Genomic DNA, 24336 nt, shown 5'->3' on the forward strand with positions numbered 1-24336 from the left:
TCTATATCAACATCTGACACAAATTATGCACTTGCTTAACTAGCAAATTGTTAGGTGTGTAAAGTTCAGAAACCCCAAATCCTTTGTAATTATTTTGTGAAATTTCATGCAAATTTAAGCTGACTAAACTATATTGCATGTTGGCTTGTGAATAAGAAAACAAAAGCCAGACAGAATACAATGGGTACCTTTGTTATTTCAGAGATTTGCACACAGTTCACTTCTCCACATTGTATCTCAGCATTACGCAGAATTGACTGACTTGATTTTAATTGTATCTGAGGTTTTATGTCACATACTAGTAAAATACATTAAACAATACATTTACGGTATGTAGTTAGCATGATAAAACTATTGTCTATCTGTTTGAAATACTGACAGAGAACATATTCATCATTTTCTTGCTGCTTGTACATGCACTGTTAAGGATAAAATGAGTGATTCCTTTCAGTTTCAGGCCAGTATTTCAATGGTCCTATCTGGATGAATATTTGATAGCAAACAATTTTATTTTTATGGAAATCCTGCAAAAACTCACAGCATCATTTTTTGTTTTAACACCCTGGTGTAGGGTTGATTTCTGATAGCATGTCCATTGCGAGAGATGGAAAAACAAAATAATATGTGATTGGGTAAATTCACTGGCATGTACGCTCCACTAGTTAAGCTTTCTGCGTTACTAAACAGGTACATGTATAAATAGCTGCGGTTAGAATGAATGAATGCACTGTAGGTAAAGTTGCACTTTGAAGTTTGGCCAGGATGGATTGTCTTCAGGAATCCATCCATACCCAAACATAGTGTAATTCATTTTAAATCCTTTTCTAAAGTGTATAATTAATATGATAATTTTAGATGAGCATGAATGGATTGAATATCCATAAAATAACTCTTGCCTGTCCACCTGAGTGACATTGTGGCTGTTAGTTTAAAGAAGCATATAAAAGTAAACAGCCTCCAGTGAAAGTGTTTAGTAAGATGAACCTGTAGATTCAAAATGTTAAAAAAGAAAATATGAAGATTCAATGAAAACTATTAAGTAAATTGGACTTTAATAATGTTATCTGTATTTGTAATCAAAGAATGTAAGCCCCTCTCAAGTTGTACACGCCTACCCAACAGACAGAAAATGATTTTATTGCACCTTGACAGAAAATACCTATCCATGTGCAACACTTGGGCCATTAGCATTCTCATACATGGTCCTTTTAAACTGTTTCCCACACCCCATCCATCGAGTTACATATGAAACATTCTCTTATCAAGAAGAGAATCAACATATACTTTTAAAAACCGTGCCCCATAAAAGAAGGTACTACCTAACCAATACACATCGTGCTTCAGTACAAATTAGAATGCTACACATTATTGAGGTAAAAGGCTATGTGCACTACTTTATTGAGCAATTCAGTACCAAAACACTGAGGACTGGGGCCAGAGTCTAAAATAACACCTCAGTAACTTCTCCATTGTGATTCTGGAATGTGCAATTCCATATGAACTGCATTAAATCTGAGGATTTGGTTTGTTATGTTTAAGAAGCACCTGAATGTGGAGGTGTAGAAATCTCGAGACAAATGTGATAACAGTTTAGTGATGTATGGTGTATGACTGTTTTTTATTTGGTATTCCTAAGGCAGCTCTGCCCATTTCAAGTTTTCCAAACTCTGCAAAATAGCTAAGGCACCTGAAAAAAAAACACCTTCAGTGCAATGCATTCATGCACTAATTCTGCACTAAAGCACGTTCAAGTGCTGTCATCTGTACAGCAGAAAGTGAGATATCTGAGGAAGAATTTCAAGGCCACAGATCCCTCCTTGGTACAACATGGGCAGCAATACTCCAGAACCTTAAAGTAAAAGCTATTAACTATACAGCATTATCAGGCCTGATAAAGAGGAACTACCCTCTCAATGACACTCCTGCAGATTGGGCAGATGGGTGAGGGCAATGCCTGATAACAACTGAAACAGCAGCAGACATGGCCACAGTACAGAAGCGCACAACTGCGGCGTTCAGACAAGCAGATGATACACAAGTCTTTACAGGAGTCCTCCTCCTCTTCCAAATCAATTTTTTCAGTCACCTGACCACCCAATCTCATTTTCTCAAACTCTTTACGTCTCTCTTCCCTGTCCCGTTTGTGCAACATTTGCTTGTAGCACCTCCAAGCCACACTTAGCAGCACTGCTGCCCCAGCGAGACCACAAAATGCTGCAAGAACCTGCCACACTATGGCACGGCTTTTCTGCTCTCCAACAATGGAATCAAGGTCTGAGGGGCTCAGGAAATATTCTGATCCATCTGTGGGTGGTTGCAGCTTGAGAATGCCATCTCTGTCAACGATAAGTTCACCTACTCCGGTCAGTGTAGCTCCAATTTTCAGCATCTCCTCTGTCTCAAGCACACCCTTGGGTTTCTCTCCACTCAGGTAATGTCCAACAATCTCAGTGAAGCCATGCATTGCCTGATGGAACTTCTCATGAATCATCTCCAGATGCAGACTCGATGCCTCCAAGGGGTTGAGGACCCTGATAGCTGTTTGACTTTCGCTGCTGGTAAATGTGCTAGGTGGTACTAGGTTAAAGGGAACGGTGTAAACATGCTGGTGCAATATACTCTCACTCTCTGTCCTGCAACATATAAAAGGTAAAATGAATATCCTTAGATAAGACAAAAAATAGCACAGACAACATTAACATATTAATGAACTAAATACTTAATTACATAATCACGTGACATAGTACACATCTAAACAGTTTAAATGGCACTGACACACAGAATAATACAACCTACTTATAATAAGGAACACTTGGTGAGTTTTTCCCCTCCTACAAGAATACAAATTCACTGTTCACATTCAAATCAGGCAGATAATCACCCCCCAGTCACACCTTCAAGTATGTTAGTTATTCCCCATTTTAAAGTACAAGAACAGGCACAGTATTTTTTTTGTAATCTTATATATAAACATCTACATGTGGAAGTGTGTGTGTCTGTCTGGCCCAGAAGTGACAGGTGGACTCAGAGTAAGGGCTCCACTTCTGCGGAAACAGAAAACTCACTTAGCCATTAATAACACAAGTGAGGCCAGCACGTCAGCAAAACGAAAGCTCAGAAGTAAGACAAAGTCGCTTAGCTGCTAACACTGGCAAAACTGTATCCTTTTTACTTTTCCTCGTGCCGCTAATGCACAAGCTATGCAAGCACGTCAGCAAAATGAATCCTCCTAGAAGAGAGATGCCCAGAGTAGTTCCTTTCAATTACCTGACATCTCTACATTTCAGTTTTTTATCAGACAATTTCAATGGTTTCTAGGACCCCGTGGCTTTTTACAGCATGGGCTTACACAACTAGTTTATTAATAAGTGTTTCACTTTACAGTACAATTTCCCATGGTAAATTTTTCTATACTGTGACTGTGGAAAAAATAACTTGGAATTAAAAAGCACCACTGCAGTGGGCTGTTGCCCTGCCCGGGGTTTGTTTCCTGCCTTGCGGCTTTGGGTGGCTGGGATTGACTCCAGCAGACCCTGTGACCCTGTAGTTAGGATATAGTGGGTTGGATAATGGATGGATGGATGAAAAACACCAACTTATCTTTTAAACCATGGTCATGTTCAGTGTAGCAGCTGGATTTATAATTTTCATGGTCGGGGTATCAAGGTACAGCTGAGGTGTGGAAGGTGTCCACTTTCATAATCTAAGGTTTGCGTCTCTGTCTTTTTGTTCTCTTGGCATACTCTGTGCGATAGGGTGAGGAGCTTGGCAATATGGAAGGACTTTGCTTCTCCAGATTGAGAGAAACTGGTTGAAGTGGTTGTGACATGTAGTCAGGAGGCTATACAAAGCACAGGAAATGACTGAGGGGCAACTGTCTTGGAATACAATGAGGACTGAGTGTGAGGTCATTTATGTTACGCAGAATGCCTAGAGGGGGCTGGGTGGTCTCATGGCCTGGAACCCCTCCAGATTTTGTTTTTTCTCCAGCCATCTGGAGTTTTTTTGTTTTTTCTGTCCTCCCTGGCCATCAGACCTTACTATTACTCTATGTTAATTAGTGTTCCCGAATTCTATTTTCTTACCTATTTTGTCTTTTTCCTTTTTCTTCATTATGTAAAGCACTTTGAGCTATCATTTGTATGAAAATGTGCTATATAAATAAATGTTGCTGTTGTTATTGCTGTTGGAAGCATCTGGGGATTCACTGAGAATGACATTTTGAAGTTATATGAGAAAAGAAATCATAGTCTGCCCAGGTAAGTGTGTTGCTACCATGACCATCAAAAGAAAAAGTGGAAGGAAAATGAGATGATTATGATTCAAATTAAAATACCGGACACAAATGCCAAACAGAATGTGAACCTGAGTGTAAACCCACATCCTGACATATTACAAAAAGTAAGAACACTTCTCATAATTCACATGCCTTTAATTAAACTTAGCAGAGTCTTTGTATAATCACTAACACGTTATGTCCTCCTTTCAAATAAGGAGCTAAAAGTGCTTATATTTCAGTAGCATTTTGAAAGAAAAATCATTGTCAAATACAGTAATATAAAATTTTCCAGTAACTGAAAAAAATCATATTTTATGCCTGGAATGCTTTAAAAACGAGCCTTTGCAATGACCAATGTATGGATGGGCATCACTTTCTGATCTGCAGGGTTACCATCTCCATCTGGAACTTCTACGTAAGCTACTTCAGTAAGTTAATCATATCATTCTGTGATAACTTCAAGAGACACAGGATTTATATTTTAGTGTCTTCCTTCACTTTGTGAGAAAAGCCAGCTAAAGACAATTCTTGCCCTGAAAACAAGACTTAGCTATTTCGCCCTTACAAAAATCCTAATTCAGAAATTATATGGTTATGTAAGATAGGCTAGTAGGTCGCCAAGGTAGTTAGCAAAAACTAGCACGCTCCAAACATGTAGTGGGAGATTTAACCTGTTTTAAGGTCAAGGCCTCATAGAATTTGGTATGAAATGTTTTAATTCTATTCTTAGACTTAAATAAGGCCCTGAATGATCTTCGATCTTACCTTAACATCCTAGATCATGATCTCTTGCTCCACTTCATTTACAAGTCACTTTATCCATCATCTCAAAAGATCAGTCACCTCGCTGATCTATGTAACATGCATTTAATGGGTCTGTGTGTAAATGTGATATTTAATTGTGTATTTGCATATTGTCTTTTTAAATAGTATGTTGCATATTTTTGTCGCTATATGGGCACCTAATGTGTACAATAAATTAAACAAAAAGCTAATGAATTAAAAATGCACACTTACACTCAAAATGTGTAGCTGTATCTGGTTTCTTGCTATTGAATGCATGTAATGTAAACATATGTAATGGTGAGTAAACAACTCATATTATAAAAACTATCCAGTTTAAGTAACTTTTTTTGTTAATACTCAATAAAATTACACCTCTTTACGAACTTACTAGCACATGTATATACCCTGGCAAGTTATGAGAAACACTGTTACTCTGTGCAAATGCATATAGGGCATGGGCACCAATTTGTCATAAAAGGGGAGAGGAGAAGAGATGGGTAGACAAAAAATTATAGGCCACAACCTGGATAATAACCCATCAACAACTACATTATTATGATTATTATTAGTAGTAGTAATAATAATAATAAATGAATAACTTCAACACTTATTCTCAAGCATATGTGGAACAGAGGACACAACTAAATAAAATTTAATGACCAACCAGCAGAACCACAGGGTGAGGCAGAAAGGACGGACTTCTTTGAAATGGCTAGAACTTACCACTAGGTGGAGTGACAGACGTGCGGTAGGTGGTGTTAGGTTCGCGAAGTCTTAGCATTTTTTTACTTTCTTTTTAGTTGAAGCCATGGACGATAGAACACCACGTTTTTGCGTACGACTGTTTTGTCAAGAACAACCAATCTATTACCTCAGTTCAGCGTGAGTTGTGTTGCCATTTCAATATCCACAGGAATAAAGCTGTTCCTGCTCGTAACACTATCCTACGCTGGGTTAAAGCACTTCATACACGATGTACACTAATGAACAAAAGACCGCCGGGGGCTACACGAACGGCACGTACCCTGAAAATGTGGAAAGCGTAAGACTAGCCCTGCTGCGCAGTCCAAGTCGATCTGCTCGGAAGCATTCTTCTGAACTTGGGCTCAGTAATCGTTCAGTAGTGCATATTTTGCATTTAGATCTGCATTTCCATCCCTACAAATTGTCAAATACTATTTCAATATGAACTCAAATCTTTCAATAAAATTCTTTGTAAGAAAAAATTAACAATTTTCTAATTTTGTAAAAAATGTCCGTCCTTTCTGCCTCACCCTGTACAACAACAGGCCTTAAATGCATTGCTAGACTGATTTAATTCAAAGTATGAGCATCTCTCAAATGGGCTTACTATTAAAACTTGCATTAAATTCCAAAAATATGTCCTTCATTGGTCTCTTATGGGAAAACTACCCTGCATTGTGTGTTAAATTGATGGTGATTTTGTGTTCATTGCAAATTTTGATAAGAATACAGGCAGTCCCCAGGTTGCGTACGAGATAGGGACTGTAGGTTTATACTTAAGTTGAATTTGTATGTAAGTTGGAACTGGTACATTATTTTAATGAAAGCTATTGTTAACTGACTGTAACCAAGTGCTCTGCCAATGAATGATGGAGTTTCACCTCTTTCTGACCTTTTTATTATTTCTACTTTATTTTCAATGGTGATGGTTTTTCTCTTCTTTACTATATCACCAGCACTTGCATTAGATTTGTGTTTCAGAGACATTCTTGAAGGGTGAAGACAAAAGTTTAAGGTGAGCTCTTCTGCACAGCACTGTACATGTTATCACAGCAGGAAGGCACCAGACGTCAACACGTCTGATGTATAGGGTGGTCCAGATCTAATCATGCAATTTTCATTACGCTATAACTTATTCAGTTTATTACATAGAAAATCACCTGAAAAATCCCGGACCATCGAGAAGTGTGCGAACTGACAACGTGAAGAATCGTCTTCGTGCCGAACTGGAATCGTCCCTGCATAAATCAAAGTCATCCAGATGATCTGGATCTGCATAATTAGATCTGGACCACCCTGTACTGACAAGAGAAAACTTCCTGCTATGTGCGTAACAGTACAAGCAGGCTTGCTATTGAGAATGAATCGGAGCAGCGAGGGGCGGTTCATCCCCAGACCACCTCACATTCACCTCTACTACAGTATGCTGCCTGCAGTGTCTGCCACACCATTGCCCCCATTCAACACGCAGCCATCCAAAGCACACTACAATGCTACCCCCCACCGCCCCGTTCACCCTAACTGGCCTCCGTTCAGCCACAACCGGGTCACCGCTTGCAGCATTACCAGCCGCCCACCGAGAATGAACGGGCAGCTGGGTGTGGTGGGCGTCCAGTGAAACCGCTTGCTGTCGGGAGCCGCCCAAGGGATGCTACACTTTGCGAGTGTTTGCAGTGTCCCCAGGCTGAAGATGACGGAGCGGCAGTTACTGAGGCGCATGTGTCGCAGCTGTGGCCCCGTTCGTATGTCGTTGGTCGTATGTCCGTAATCTGGGGACTACCTGTACAGTAAACAGGAACTGTAGCTGTTGAGTTGGTAAGGTAGGATCAGGCATGAGTCAAAATGTGTGCCAAAAAATTTCTCAGTCCAATAAATCCTGTTTTAAACAAGGCTTAGTGAAAATTCAAAGCGAACAGTTCACACAAAAATAGAGAAAGAAGTTGTTACACACTCTGGATAAAAGGCAAAAAAGGAATAAATGTTTCTTTTTTAAACTTAACTTTTTCTTATTAAACCTCAGTTGTTTTTAATATTTAAAGAGGAGTTATTTCTCTGTGCTTTACTTAATACATTCAGTACGTGTATACATACGGTGCTGCATGTGCAATAGAGTACGTTACATTACATACAACTGGGCACGATTTGAAACGGTGTGCCTTCCATGCCTTACCTATGGCAAGGCAGAGCACTAACTGAGACTAATCTGTAGTCAGAGGGACAAGAAATAGAATATTTAACTTCAATTCAGCTTGTGGGGGTTATAATAGGTCCTTCCCATATACTATGTAATAATATATAGACAAACATTTAACATAACTAAGAAAATATTTCTGTCAACTTAACATAACCTAAATAACTAGCAAATGGCTCTTACGGGAATCATGGGTATAATGTTTAAAGATTTATATTTATGTATTTGGCAGACGTTTTTATCCAAAGCAGCTTGCAACATTTGAAATGCATTTGGTTACATTTCTTTTTTTTTTATTTCCATATGGAACCGTGGTTGAATCACTATTGCTGTCACTATCACTGTAAGCTTACTGTTAGGTTGATGGATTAATAGGAAGCTACCTTATTAAAAACTTGTCTGTACTGCTCCTTACTGGTGATTTTTTTTTTAAACTCGCATTACACAGATTAGATCTTTTTAAAGAAGCGTAATTCTAAAAAAGAAAATCTATCAATAGAGCCCAATTGCTACATGGTTTCTAAAATGTCACAACTCAAGTGTGTATTTTTTCAAGAGAGACTTGCAGACAGATGCTGCCAAAAGTAATTGAATGTCAAACTGCTACTTTGCATAAAACCCCTCCACATCTTGTGCTATCCAGTCCTGGCTCTTTTCTCGTTTCCACATGATTCTATCTATAGATCTGGCAGTGACAATTCCACTCAAAGCATCTTTGAGCAAGCAGCATTGTCAGCTGATGAATTCACAGATGTCCTGAACTGTAATCAACCCGAATCCAGCATGTTCCTGCTATTCAAGTTTATCTATTAGGTCTCATCTGCCCGGCAAATTAATTCTTATTAGTTTGCAGATTTAGGATAGATATCAGTATAGTATACACTCATGTCAGATTTGAATAACTTGCAAAATTAATTGGAACAGTCAAACAGAAAAAGTGCATATAAGCCGAAAGTTAGTCGATTTTAACTGCAATCTGAAAGTAGCCTTATTAGCCTGTGGCAAGATATAGACTTAAATTTAGCTGGTATGGACCTGTCAACTAATTTTTCCATTGTGACTTTTTTTTAGTATTACTCTGGGATTGCCATCCCAACTTTAGAACTGGGAGGGAAGTTGTCCCCTAGACTATATCTATGTATGAATGCATGTCCAAATTAAGTCATTAAATTAATTTATTTTAATGAAGAGAGAAAAAAGTAAAACTCAGGGAGTCTGTAGCAAAAGCTACTGCATGATTTAGTCTATCATTAATATTGACCCGTGAAATCAATACAACACATCAATACATTTTGAATTAACAACAGTTCATAACAAAGACTACAATGACCTGAATCACAAGTGTATGTACTACTTCTATCTGACTTAAATATTGTTGAGTGGATTTAAATTGCCTCTAATTTTATAATGTAAATGTGCACACATGATAAAAAATCCAGATCAGCAGAGGTTCTGGAATTTCAACAACACCAGAATGTCAATATACATAAAAGAGAAAATCCAGTTTTCCTACAACATAGGCAGTGCACAAGAAGTTTGATCACACTGTGTCTCCTTTTATTTATCTTAGGCTTGGATTGTTTGTTACTTTGTCTTGCTGTGCTGCCATGTGATGTATCTCATTTGCTTTGTAAAGTAAACTGAGACAGCGATGACTATTGACAGCATTTTATATAATAAACAGCGAATGAGCAAATTAAAAATATACAAATATTTAAAATATGTATTACATTTTAAATTATTAAATATTAAAAATATTAACAATTTCTCGGTGAGGAAAAAAGTAGTCAAGAGTATTGTATTAAACCCATGGGGTATGCGGAATTTGAATTTCATGTTAAAATATTTGCAGCTGTTCTGGCTGACAGACTGGTTTGTGAACTTCCACAGTACCATGTAAGTATCTCTGTTATGCAACAGCCACAGAATACTTTTTTGTGCTGCAGAAAACTCCTTACGTTTACACACTTACCAGCTACGGACTACATTATTCCACACCAGCTTGTGCTCTTTCAGAGTCAGTTTCTGGATGACCCCCAAACAACTGTCCTTGTACTGGCTCTTCAAAGGCACACCTACAGGTTGCACAATTCCTACAAAACACAATACAATGTTAAAGGTTCAAAGGTTGCAGTTTCAGTGCCACTGAAACAACAGGGAATCACAACCAAACTCACTCTTCCTGAAATAATGAATAGTGTCATCTGGTAACTCAATGCTACTCTGCATCATCATATAATTCAAAATATCTGAGCTATCTATGGAAAATCCAGAGATTAATATGGATCTGCATCAAAGTTTGCTTTGTTGTATATTTCTGTAAGAGCCAAAGGCGTGCTAAGAAAACCAAATATGATACACTTGGTGGTACACATGACTCCTCATGCCCTTTTATCTACTACCGTTCTACTGTTCTCAAGACACTGAATTGGATTCTTGAAGGACTTCTGGGCCCTGACTCAGGAGAAATGAGTCTTCTGTAGCAAAGTGGGACAGAGCTCATTCCCAGCAATGAAGAAGATGAACAGCAGAAAAGTACTTCTCAGAGAGAGTAAGCCACAAACAGCCTCAAAAACCATAATGTAAATAGGTAAGTAGAATCACTGAAACAGACTAAACCAGATGTAGTCTGCCTTTACTTTAATCTCCTGATTGTGACACTTGAAACTTACCTTCAATAGCAACATATTTCAGGCATTTCTCTGGTGCGGCATTCAAAACAGACACAATCTGGGTATTAAGTGGCAGCTTTTGGGCATCCTATAATGAAAAAAAGGAAGCAGGATAGAAAAGAAGAAAGATGCTGATAACACCTCTAATGGATGTAACTGGGTCACCTTTGCACACACTGGAGTATTTTTTCTCCTAGCACTATCTCCAAAATTAAACAAGAAAATCCTATAATATCTCAAAGGCTAACTTATCAGAAGCATGTGTTTCATTACCTTTAATTTATCAACTGTGTTCATTTTCTTTCGATATATATAATAAAAAAGCCCAGAAGCCACAGCACTGGATCCCAAACATATTAGTTCCAATGTGGACAAAGGAATGGCATCCATCTTCATATATTTGTGTTTGTGTCACTCTGTAGGAGAAAAACAAAGAGGTAATAGAGTGCAACATGGGAGGATTAAAAGCCAGCCCACAAACATAAATAGAAACGGCCTAAACTGAAGTCAGCCTTCCTTATTTTAAAATCAGATAGACTCTAAAGGCATTTCCACACCTAGTTCATTTGGAACAGTTTCTTCAAACTCTGGTGCAATTTCCTCTAAAGTCCAGTTTGTTTAGGTAGATGTGAACATGCTAATTGCACTTGGGTGCAGATCACAAAAACTGGACCAAAACCGTTTGAAAAAGGTGGTGTTGGCGTGGTACCTAAGGAACCCTGGAGTAAAGGTATGAATGTGATCCAACACAGGACCAGTTTAAGTAATGGAAATACTGTGCATTACAGGCAAAATTGTGCATGCTGTGGTAGTCACGCTACGCATCTGCTATGAGTAATTAGGGAATTTTATTTACAGCTGAGTACAGGATTAACATGGAACATTAAAAAGAATAAAAAAACTATAAATAAGTATGCACAAAGGTAAAAATATGACAAAATTCACATAAAACAACTGTCACAATTACCAGCCAATCACAGCTAAACTACCACCTGATACATGCCCCACACAACTAATTGAAAAAAATTGATCAAAACACACACAGAGGGAGAAAGGAACAAACAGCCATGCCCTGTGAGACTAACAATCAAACCCCATAATATTACAGAATGAAAGTGATGTGTCCAGGTTGGGTGAACTGTGGCAATTTGGATACACTAACTTTGACATAATAGTAAATGTTAATCTGACTTTCCAAAATGAGCATTATTAATAATTAGTTATTAGAGCTATGACAGTAGACATGTGATTTGAAATAACCTAAAAGAGGTTACGTTCTCTTGGTGGCTACTGGGGAGTAAATATGCAACACCAAACAGTTAAATGAGGCTCACCTGATAGGTCTACCATCATAAAGCTGAAGCACATCAGTGGATGCCCTCAGCAGAACTTGCCTTCTTTTGTACACTCACCTATTTGAAACATGTCCCTTTTTGTACAATGCGTAGAAGCACATAATGTTTTAATTACCTTTTCAGCTATTACGTTTTCAGACTAAATAATAGGCATTTTGCTCATTGAGCTGTATTTGACAAATAAACCTAACAATTATGTCAAACACAACTCTTTTCAATCATCTATGAAATTTTTTCCCCAGGGGAAAAAAATGCTTCTCAATGAAAAAAGTCCACAACACACCCACGGGATGTTTATTGACATGCTTAGTATGCTTAAAAGTTTGAAGTGTGAAATGCAACCAAACCAGCTGGATTTGGTTGATTTGGAACAAAGCAAACGGACTAAGAGTGTCAAAATTCCTTTAGAGTATGGCTATGTTCCTTCACTAGCTGCCTTAATGACATCAAAGCTTGGTTGGCTGATAACAGTAAACTGGTCCATGTGGATTCTGATGCTCAACATCATAATTTGGTCACCAACCATAGAAGCTACATTTTTTAGGTGAAATGTTCAGTTTTTCAAAACAATCTCCACCAAGTAAAGCCAACGTTATGTTCATTACCTTGAAATACTGTAATTCTCTTCTCAGTGACCCACTCCACACAAAGTATTTATAGTCTACAACAAGTTAAAATGATACTGCTCTACTTCTAACAAAGACTACACTAACCCATCAGTGGGATGAACTACACTGGTATATTGTCCAATACACAATAGTTTAAAAAAATATGTTGTTCATCTAACCTACCATATTACAGCATTCTAAACTAACTATCTATAAAGTATATGCCATACAATTTGATTTTCTAACTCTGACCTTTTCCCTATTAACAATTCTCAGCTGCTGGCTATACTGAACTACTAAATTCCTTGATCCTAATATTAAACAAAAGGATTACAACCAAACTTGTATCTATTATATTGTATTTTGTTGTGGCTTTTCAATTTGTTTATGCTGATCACTACACAATTTATAATATTGTCTATCAGTTATCATTATCACAATGTTTTATATATAGATTGAATGCCTAGACATTTTCAAACTCAATTCTGGCTCACATTTTTCTCTCTATTTATGTAGTATAATTATTTTAGGACAGGCTTAATACAACGCGTCTTTCTTTGAGGAATTCTCAGGCTTGGTGTGAATTATAATTACAAACTATGACGCTCTCCTAATAGTTGGTGACTTTAACTTTCATATCGATAAACAGTGTGACCCAAAAGTAAAAGAATTTATGAACCTCCTGGACTCTTTTGATTTGAGACAGCTCATTAATCAGCCTACACATAAAGCAGGTCATACGTTAGACTTAGTAATTACTATAGGACTGATAGTCGATGTGAAGCAGATCATTGATACTGGTCTATCAGACCATTTTATTTTACTATTTAATATAGAAATAATGATAGAAAACATTCACGAGAAGCATATTGTTAAAAAACACTTCTTTGATTCATCAGCAGCTTCAAAATTTACAAACATTCTAAGCAACCAGTCCGTTTACAGTGACAACAGCGAGGATAATGTAAATAGTAAGGTGGAAAAATGTAATACTAAGGTGAGAGCTGCTGCTGACATAGTCGCACCTGTAAAGAAAGTTAAAAAATCTTCTAGCATTGTTATAACATGGAAGACTCAAGGAGTGTCTGATTTAAAGAGAACATGCCGTAGAGCTGAGCGTAAATAGAGAAAAACTAAACAATCCACTATAAGATATTAAAGGTTAAAATAACAGAATACAATAACACAGTCCATCTTGAGAGGTGCTGCTATTTCTCTAGAATTATAAATAACAATGCTAGTAATCCCAGAGTCTTATTCTCTACGACTGATAGTCTGCTAAACCCAGGTAACTCAATGGAACGCCTCCAGAATAATTAATTCCATTGAAACTTGTGAGGCTACTGTTGTATTTTTCAATCAAAAAATGTATGATATTAGAAATAATATAGCATATCTCCCCAACACCGCGCATCCTCTTAAGCCCCAGTACTCTGTTATATCCATCCATCCATTTTCCAAACAAATTAAATTCTTTCACCAGGATAGATTTACCTGATTTATATAAAATAATTTCTCAACTGAGACCCTCCACCTGCGTCCTTGACCCAATACCAACAAGTTTTTTCAAAGAAGTATCGGGCGTGCTAATTGATAGTATTCTTGACATAGTAAACTCGTCATTAGATATGGGGGTCTTCCCAGACTGTCTTAAGACTGCTATAGTTAAAACCCTACTCAAGAAAAATAATCTCGACTCCTCTGCTTTTGAAAATTTTAGACCCATTTCTAACCTGCCTTTCTTAAGTAAAATTCTAAAGAAGGCAGTCATTATGCAGCTAAATGAACACCTCAATAAACATGCTATTCTTGCTAAGTTTCAGTCGGGTTTCAGAACAAGTCACAGTACAGAAACTGCAATCGTTAAAATAGTAAATGACTTGCGGGTAAATGCAGACAGAGGCCATTTATCTGTTCTTATCCTTTTAGATCTGAGTGCCGCATTTGATACCATTGATCACAATATTCTTAGCAATCGCCTTAGTCAGTGGGTGGGCCTCTCTGGCAGTGTCTTAAATTGGTTTGAATCCTACCTGGCAGGTAGAAAATTCTTTGTTAGTTGTGGTACTTATACTTCAAAGGCACACAATATTCTATATGGTGTTCCACAAGGCTCTATCCTGGGTCCGCTGCTCTTTTTGATCTACATGCTTCCGTTAGGTCAGATTATCTCGGGGAATAATGTGAACTACCACAGCTATGCTGATGAAAAGCAACTGTATTTATCAATAACACCTGATGACCCTGACTCTGCTGTTTCACTAACACAATGTCTTACTTGTGTTTCTGAGAGGATAAGTAGTAATTTTCTCAAGCTAAATAAAGAAAAAACAAATTTTAATGATTGGCAATAATTGATATAATGAGGTTATTAGAAATAAACTTGATGCATTAGGATTAAATGTCAAGACGGAGGCAAAGAATTTAGGGGTAACTGTTGACAGTGACCTGAATTTTAAATCGCATATTAATCAGATCACTAGGACAGCATTTTTACACTTAAGAAATACTGTGGAACCTCGGTTTGAGAGCATAATTCATTCCGGAAACGTGCTCGCAGTCCAAAGCACTCCTATATCAAAGTGAATATCCCCATAAGAAATAATGGAAACTCAGATGATTTGTTCCAGAACCCAAAACTATTCATATAAAAATGATTAATACAAAATATAAAGTAAAAATACATAAAACAAATTAACCTGCACTTTACCTTTGAAAAGAATCATGGCTGGTGTGATTGAGTTTCTAAATTCTTGTGGGATTCCACCCAACAGGACGACACGAGGAAGAACATCCCAAAGCAATCACAGTCTCCCAGCGCTGTAGCAGTTCGTTGTAAAAAGCGAATCCAGAAAGATCGCGGACATGCTATAAGCGCCTGCCGTCAGTGGGTGATACAAGGAACAAGGAACATTATAAATGCGCAGGGCACAGTACTACTTGGCCACGACCCTGCCTGACTGCTGTGTCTGTGTATAGGAGAGTGGTGGTGCAAGAAGGGGACTCGCACGTCATAGCACGCACACAGACACAGTCACAATGCTGTAATAAACAGTATACGCTCCTACGGATGTTGACTATATGAGTGAGGCACGCTGACTCAGACGGAGAATAGGAGATGATTGCCCACAATCCCGCAAGAGAGAGAGAGAGAGAGAGAAGAACCATCAGCTCAGTTGTGATTACATGACGCTCAGCAGACAAAGCGTATACATACTACTCGTATCGCAAGACGTCGCTCGTTTATCAAGTCAAAATTTATAAAAAATTTTAGCTTGTCTTGCAAAACACTCGTAAACCAAGTTACTTGCAAACTAAGGTTCCACTGTATAGCAAAAATTAGACCTACTATATCATTGAAAGATGCTGAGAAATTAGTTCACGCTTTTGTTTTCAGTCGACTAGATTACTATAACGCACTCCTCTCAGGACTACCCAAAAAACTGCATAATTATTTATTGATGTGTGAACACTTCCTGAAAGACACAGTTGTTCAGTGGAGTGTGATTTTAATTGTGCGTTGAGATATCTCTGCAGTCGGAACGTTTTCGAACAAATAGTGCATTGAAAGACCTGTGTGGAATGTGTTTGTTCAGTGGAGTGTGTGTTTAAATGTGCTTTGAGATATTTCTGGAGCGTGAAGGTTTTTGAGCAAATGTTGCATTGAAATTCCGGTGTGAAATGCGTTTGTAAATGTTTTTCAGTAAGAGGATAGTGGGAAGGCGACGTCACATCAGCGTGGCTGCAGGCAAATGTTTGTGTTGAATGGATATGCACATGGTTGAGGAGATCCATCTCAGCCGTGAAGTCCTCGTTACAAAATTTGTAACTGAAGGTATGAGTGGAATGAGTTTGTAAGTGCTTCTTGAGACCGCAAGTTGTTTTGAAGCACTGCTGGCAATGTTCACATTGCATCATTCAATCAGTAGAGTGTGTTTTTAAATGTGCGTTGAGATATCTCTGCAGTCGGAAGGTTTTGGAACAAATGGTGCATTGAAAGTCCTGTGTGGAATGCACCCATCACCTGCATGTCCTCTCTCACCACATCCATAAACCTTCTCTTGGGCCTTCCTCTTTATCTCTTGCCTGGCAGCTCTATCCTTAGCATCCTTTTCCCAATATACTCCGCATCTCTCCTCTGCACATGTCCAAACCAACACAATCTTGCCTCTCTGACTTTGTCTCCCAACCATCCAACTTGAGCTGACCCTCTAATGTACTCATTTCTAATCCTATCCATCCTCGTCACCCCCAGCGCAAATCTTAGCATCTTTAACTCTGCCACCTCCAGCTCTGTCTCCTGCTTTCTGGTCAGTGCCACTGTCTCCAACCCATATAACATTGCCGGTCTCACTACCGTCCTGTAGACCTTCCCTTTCACTCTTGCTGATATCCGTCTGTCACAAATTACTCCTGACACTCTTCTCCACCTATTCCACCCTGCCTGCACTCCCTTTTTCACCTCTCTTCCACAATCCCCATTACTCTTTACTGTTGATCCCAAGTATTTAAACTCATCCACCTTCGCCAACTCTACTCCTTGCATCCTCACCATTCCACTGACCTCGCTCTCATTTACACACATGTATTCTGTCACTTTCCAAGATTCCATTAAACAATCTGGTTAAAAACTCTACTGCCATCCCTCCTAAACACCTCCATGCTTCCACAGGTATGTCATTTGGACCAACGGCTTTTCCATTCTTCATCCTCTCCATAGCTGTCCTTACTTCCTAATTGGTAATCCGTTGCACTTCCTGATTCACTATCTCCACATCATCCAACCTATTCTCTCTCTCGTTTTCTTCATTCATTCTCTTCATTCTTTCAAAGTATTCTTTCCATCTGCTCAACACACTCTCCTCGCTTGTGAGTATGTTTCCATCTTTATCCTTTATTACCCTAACCTGCTGCACATCTTTCCCAGCTCAGTCCCTCTGTCTAGCCAATTGGTACAGGTCCTTTTCTCCCACTTTAGTGTCCAGCCTCTCATACAACTCATCATATGCTTTTTCTTTAGTCTTCACCACCTCTCTCTTCACCTTGCGCCTTATCTCCTTGTACTCTTGTCTACTTTCTGCATCTCTCTGACTATCCCACTTCTTCTTTGTCATCCTCTTCCTCTGTATACTCTCCTGTATTCCCTCATTCCACCACCAGTTTTCCTTTTCCTCCTTCCTCTGTCCAGATGTCATGCCAAGCATCCTTCTTGTTGTCACCCTTACTACATCTGCTGTAGTTTCCCAGCTCTCTGGTAACTCTTCACTGCCACCCAGTGCCTGTCTCACCTCCTCCCTAAACTCAAACTTGCAGTCTTTCTTTTTCTACTTCAACCATTTGATCCTTGGCTCTTCCCTCACTCTCTTTCTATTCTTGATCTCCAACGTCATCCTAGAGACCACCATCATATGCTGCTTAACTACAATTTCCTCTGCCACTACTTTGCAGTCTTCAATCTCCTTCACATTGACTCTTCTGCATAGTATGTAATCTACCTGTGTGCATTTTCCTCCACTCTTGTATGTCACCCTATGTTCCTTCCTCTTCTTAAAATAAGTATTCACCACAGCCATAGTGATGTATATGAATACACAATATTAATATAACACAGTCAGAATTTCTCAATATTTTCTTACTGGACAGAAAGGTCGCAGCTACTTCCCCCTATATTTACACTGAGACATAAGATACAGATATATACAGAGTATATAGGAAACTCTGTCAGCAACAGGCCTGGCAAACATAAAGCCAAAACATAAATAGAGGCGAAGTTTCTGAGAGTCAAAAACTTCCTGTTCTTATGCACCTTATATTTGGAATAAATTACAAATAAAAATACACCAGGCTAAATCTGTTTAACACTTCCAAAAACTTCTAAATACCCATTTTTTAAATCTGACTTTCCAGTAATTAAAATATAACATTGTGATCTGATGATAAGCTTAGCTATTTGATATTTAAATAAGTATCTGACATTAATCAATTGGTTTCTCTGTTTTTTTGTCTCCCATCCTATGTCAATCTGACTTCTATGATGTAGAAACTGATTACTATTAGACTTAACTATTTGATTGATTCTGTCTTCTGACCGTGGCCCACCAGAGGTTTATTTTTCTCCTATTGCCCCAATCTTAAGAGTGTTTTGTTTTTCTCTTGTCCTTGTCAGCTGGCCAACTGATCACATTCAGGAATCAAGAACTCCATCTATATCCTTAATCACCTGAAACTGCTATGGACTGTTTTATTTGTTTTTGCATCTTTTCCCTGAACTTAATAACATTAAACTGTTTCTACTTAATGTATAGAAAAAGTCAAAATGTAGATATATAATGTATATATATATTTATTTTTATATATACGGTATGTACATTAGATCTGGTTTTCTTTTGCCATCTTTATGTATAAGGCTAGAAAACAAAACAATGTGAACCTGTTTCTGATAAGAGTGAAGGCTTGTATTTGTATTTTAGTGTTTAAAATTTTTAACAATGCCAAGGTTGATTTTCTATCCAGTACACTTAACATTTATTAGAAATTATCAAATGATTAATTAATGATAATATCCAAGTAATTACGGTATGTGTTTACTGTTCTTGTTGCTTAATCTGGGGAAAGCATCGTGGTGGTGGTTGGGAGCATGCAGTTGCAAGTAAATGTGTAATAATGTGCCATATAAATAAAGTTATTTTTAATAGCTTACATAACAGGTGCTTCACTGGACAAGCAGCTTCAAAGATGTACTCATATCTCCAACTGTTCATTTTTTCTATACTTTAATTTCAGAGCACATTCAGACTTCCAGTGGTTCCTGACAAAGCGAAAATGTTTTCTTATTTTGCATTTTTAACAATTGCTTTCTTAGTGCCACTCAACCTGTCAAACCTGTAGTAAGTCTTATTTTCAGAGATGAATGTGGCAATTGCTTACTTTGATTACTGTCACCATTACGATGGCAACCTATAATCCAATATTGTTCAAATTATACTTTAGAGGGTGTGGCAACAAAGTTTGTTTCAGTACTATTTTATATAGACAGAGTGTTTGTAAGTAACCAACAAAGATGGAATTGAAACTGAAAGAACTGTTTGCATCAGCTTTAAAAGGTTTAATTAACCTCCACTGCTTCAGAAAAGTTGTAAGCTGCTAACTCATTACATGTTCTCTCAAATGGGCCTTTTCTTTATAACTCTGAAAATTACATTATTGTTCAGTTTCTGTTTTTCAAACTGTGCCTGTTCATCACTTACCTTTGTGCCATTACCATTGTACCTTTTTTACGGAACTTGAACTGCTTAAATTTCAATAAAAGCAGGAAAAATGGGGATGTTCTACAACTTTTGACCTTACCTGTGTTTGTATGTGTATATATATATATATATATATATATATATATATATATATATATATATATATATATATATATATATATATATATATATATATACACACTGGACAAAAATTCTGCCAAAAAGTAGCTACTAACTGAACTAATCATATTCAGGAATCAAGAACTCCATCTATATCCTTAATCAACTAAAACTGCAGTGAACTATTTTATTTGCTTTTGTATCTTTTCATTGAACTTAATAACATCAAACTATTTCTATTTAATGTGTTGCCATGTACACATGCCTAAGTCAAATATAGATAGATACTATATATATTTTTTATATACAGTATATGTAAATTAGATCTGGTTTTCTCTTGCCATCTTTGTGTTAGGCTTTTATTTAGAAAATAATATGAACCTATTTCTGATAAGAGTGAAGGTTTGTTTTGCACTTTAGTGCAAACAAAAGGGGAATAAATAATATGCATTTCAGGCATGGAAGGAAAACAGAAAAGAGGCTGAAAATCTGGTGTGATATTTGAACTTTTATACAGGTTAAACAAGGCAAAGCCACTAAAGCCAGACGGCATCTTGACCCGTGTCCTGAAGGCATGCGCCATCCAGCTGACACGGGTGTACACTGACATCTTCAACTTGTCCCTGTCTTTATGTACACTACTGTAGTGTTTTAAGAAAAACAAAATCATGCCTGTACCAAAGAAATCTGCTGTTTCTTGCCTGAATGACTATGAGTCCATTGTGTTAAGCTCTGTGGTGATAAAAATTTCCAGTGAAACTGGTAATCATCTACATTAACCATAACATTCCTACTGCCCTGGATCTGCTACAGTTTCCATTGCAGCGTAACAGATCTTTGGATGAGGCCAACTCCCTTGTCCCGCACACTACTCTGGGACATCTGTGATAGAAAAACACCTACATCGGGATGCTATTCGTTGCCTATAGCTCTGCCTTCAAAACCATTGTGCTCTCCAGCCTGTTACAAAAATTCAGAGACCTTGGAGTGAGAAGCTCCATCTGTGGCTGTGTGTTTGACTTCCTGACAAACAGACCCCAGTCAGTGGGGCCTGGCAGAAACAACTTCTCTGCACTGTTAACCAATACAGGCATTCCACAAGGCTGCTGCCAAAGCCCACTGCTATGCAGCTTATTCAACTATGTGTATGCAGCAAAGCTTAAGGGCAAGAGCATCATTAAGTCTGTGGATGACACCACTGGGAATGACCTCATCAGTTACAAGAGGTTGCCTATAGGAGGGAGGTAAAAGACCTAACTGTATGGTTCCATAACAATATCTCACTTCAAGGCAACAAAGAATGCGATTGCTATTGACTTCACAAGGAACAAAAGGAGTCACACTCCACAATGGCTACCCTGTCCAGTCAGTTAGCAGCTTCAGGTTCCAGGATGTCCACATCACCAACTGCATTTTGTGGTCTGTCAACACCACCTGCATACGGAAAAGGTGCAGCAAAGGCTCTTGAAGGTATCCTGACACAATGCACCGCGGTATGGTTCGGAAACATGATTTTCTAGGATCACAAACTCCTCCAAACTGCTTACAAAATACGTGGGACTGACCTTCCACAGCTTCATACAATCTACTCAAGCAGACGTCTAAGAAAAGCTGAATCCATCATCACTGATAACAGCCACTCTGTCCATCCATTGTTTTCACTTGTGTCTTCTGGAAATGGCTGCTTAGAGCCTTATGAGGTCACTGAATGCACAGTAACCTTATCCTATCTGCCCTGCACTGTGTACTGTACCCATCTGTTGTTTTATGTAAAACTGTACTATATGTTAACTTTTTTCAATACTGTTCACTGTATTTATCTATTTATGCTCTTTATGAATTATTTATTTTCAGCTACTTTTATTTACTGTATTTATTTAAACATTACCACAACTGTGGCACATGCATTTCACTATGCACTCGCAGTATATGTGACAACAAAGATCACTAATCTAATTTGTGTCTCATTGTTCAAAAACTTGCCCTTCTTAAACAGAAGGAGAGTAAGGCAAAGAGGTGCACGATTCTAAAATGTTAAAGCATGTATTGGTACAGAATACCTCGAAAATTGAATACATTCTCCGTCATCTGCTTTATGCCCATTACTTCTCGTCTAATCTGAAATACATGCACATAATGAAAAATACTAATTTTGATTTCCCTATCGCAATACTTTTGGACAGCGCTCTATATGTTTGTTGTGCCCTGCTTTGCACTTGTCTATTAATCTGTGATCTTCACCTGGGACTAGGAAAGAAAGCTTGCGACCCTCAGACGAAAAATGGGAAATACAGTGTACAAGCAGATGAACTCTTAACATTCTGAAATGACAAAACATTTTCAGCCCCTGTTACTTTTAAGACATTATACCGTTAAGCTTCACTATTCAATTAACCACTTATATACTCTTCCGTATGTGTCCATCGCTGAAAGGTATTTTGTTCTACTATTAAAGATTACAGTTTACCTTTATTACAACCTACAATTATTTCCAAATTCGATATTCTTCACCATTTACTTTTAGCATGGCGCAGTTAATTTACATTTTATACACACTGAACTGTCTACAAGGCGAAACGCGTACGAGTCAGGTTCTCTTTTCTCTGCCTAAACTGCCACTTTAAACTTTTTGTAATGTCAGTGAAGCCGTGTTTAACGTTACTGTAGTTCGAACTCCCCCCCGCTCCCAATTTAGCTTTACAGTATTGTAAAAGGTCATACAGTACCTGTCAAACAACTCCTTTCCGTCGCCATTTCGACAACACAGGGGATTCTGGGAGAACTACAACACCCATGAGCCTTTGCGCAAGATAGCGCAGTTGTGTCTCAAAGAGATGGCAGCGAAAAAAAATTGTGATTTTGCTGGTCTTCTTCTTCTTCTTTCGGATGCTCCCGTTAGGGGTTGGGCAATTTAGATACTCTTGGTGTATTACCGCCATCTGCTGTACGGAAGGATAATTCTTCATTCCATTTTATATACTAAATTCTTTTTTCCAATCGAGTCTATTAAAAATGTCATTAGTTCCTTGCAAATGTCAGCACTGTTGGCTTTTTCCTCCAGATGAACCTTTAATGATATTTTAGTCACTTTTGTTTTGCAGCAAACCTTTATTTAGTGGTCATCTTTATGATTTTAATACAGACTATAGTGGACTAACACATGTTCAATTCACATTTTGCACACTTTGCACCTTGGTGACAACCTTATAGATGCAGTCATTGATTTAAGGCACAGTGACCTAGCCTTAGCCCCCTTAATATTAGTTCTTCTCCTTTATATTTACCTATATATTTAAATGTGGTTACATTATTATGAAGCACAAGCGGAGTAAGTGTAGGCCATCAACCGCTTCTTACCATTTATTTGCCAAAATTGCAAAACCTGTTCTTTATACTACTTTTAATTTTGTTATAACCCTTTTTCACTTCAATTTCAATTCTTTCCTTTTCCACAGCTTTATTAACTAATTTACCAACAATTTAATTTCTGGTCACCCTGTTGTGCTTTGTGATTTTGTTAATTTTAATTGATCTTTTTGAACAGAAATTTTTGAGAAGGTTTAAATCAGCTTTAAAATGTTGTTTTAGGTTTCTTAAAAATATACTCTACATTTAACTGTAGCCATTATGCACTGGTGTGTAGTTGTCTTATAGTGTATATAAATAAACAGCCATTAACATTTGCTTCAAGGGATCTGTGTGGCAGGACTATGTTTTATAGGACATCTAACACATTTTGTGATTTTTATGGTGTTCTATATTTAAATTGTCTTGACCTGTAGATTTATTTTATTTCAGGTAATGTTGTTTAATGTTAATTTGTGAACCTCCACTGTATTAGTTTACTTTGTTGCTTTGACCCTCAGACTCTTAATACTGCAAAAACAAATTCAATGTGTCCTTGCATTGGCAGACACATAACTTATTCTACCTCAAGGTTTATATCTGCTGTCATTTAGGTGTGACCTAAGCTGCTATAGGTGCGATTCGCATCCTTAAACCCATCCAACTCCTTGGGTTACAACAATGTAGTGGTAGGTTATTCTTCCATTCATCTTTTTCCATTTCAGGGTGATATAGTACTAGAGCCTACCTGGACAGGCACAAAAGAACCAGATGTGGATGGAAGCCGGCCCATTACAGGGAACACTCACTCTGGACCGATTTAGGTCTTTGAACAGTGAGACAAAATCAGAATCAGCATAAGAATAAAATGAAGAGAAGCACAGCATGAGCATGTACCCTCACTACACCACCTCCATATAATGTACTCCACTAAAAAAATAAATTCCTAATTGGTCCAATTGATCTTTGTGCCAAAAATGCAGTATCTT

The 24336-nt window shown here is 37.8% G+C and overlaps 1 protein-coding gene across 1 annotated transcript; it reads right to left on the reverse strand.

Moving 5' to 3' along the window:
• Positions 1 to 1028: 1028 nt before the first annotated feature.
• On the reverse strand, positions 1029 to 22833 carry mul1a (mitochondrial E3 ubiquitin protein ligase 1a). The gene is made up of 5 exons (XM_039765312.1): positions 22729 to 22833; positions 10946 to 11088; positions 10673 to 10760; positions 9973 to 10093; positions 1029 to 2633 (listed from the first exon to the last, which is right to left on the reverse strand). Exons 2-5 carry the CDS (start codon positions 11066 to 11068, stop codon positions 1883 to 1885), a joined length of 1083 nt encoding a protein of 360 aa, XP_039621246.1. The 5' UTR covers positions 11069 to 11088; positions 22729 to 22833; the 3' UTR covers positions 1029 to 1882.
• Positions 22834 to 24336: the final 1503 nt, after the last annotated feature.

This window comes from Polypterus senegalus, chromosome 1, assembly GCF_016835505.1.
Source record: "Polypterus senegalus isolate Bchr_013 chromosome 1, ASM1683550v1, whole genome shotgun sequence".
Taxonomy (NCBI): Eukaryota; Metazoa; Chordata; class Cladistia; order Polypteriformes; family Polypteridae; genus Polypterus; species Polypterus senegalus.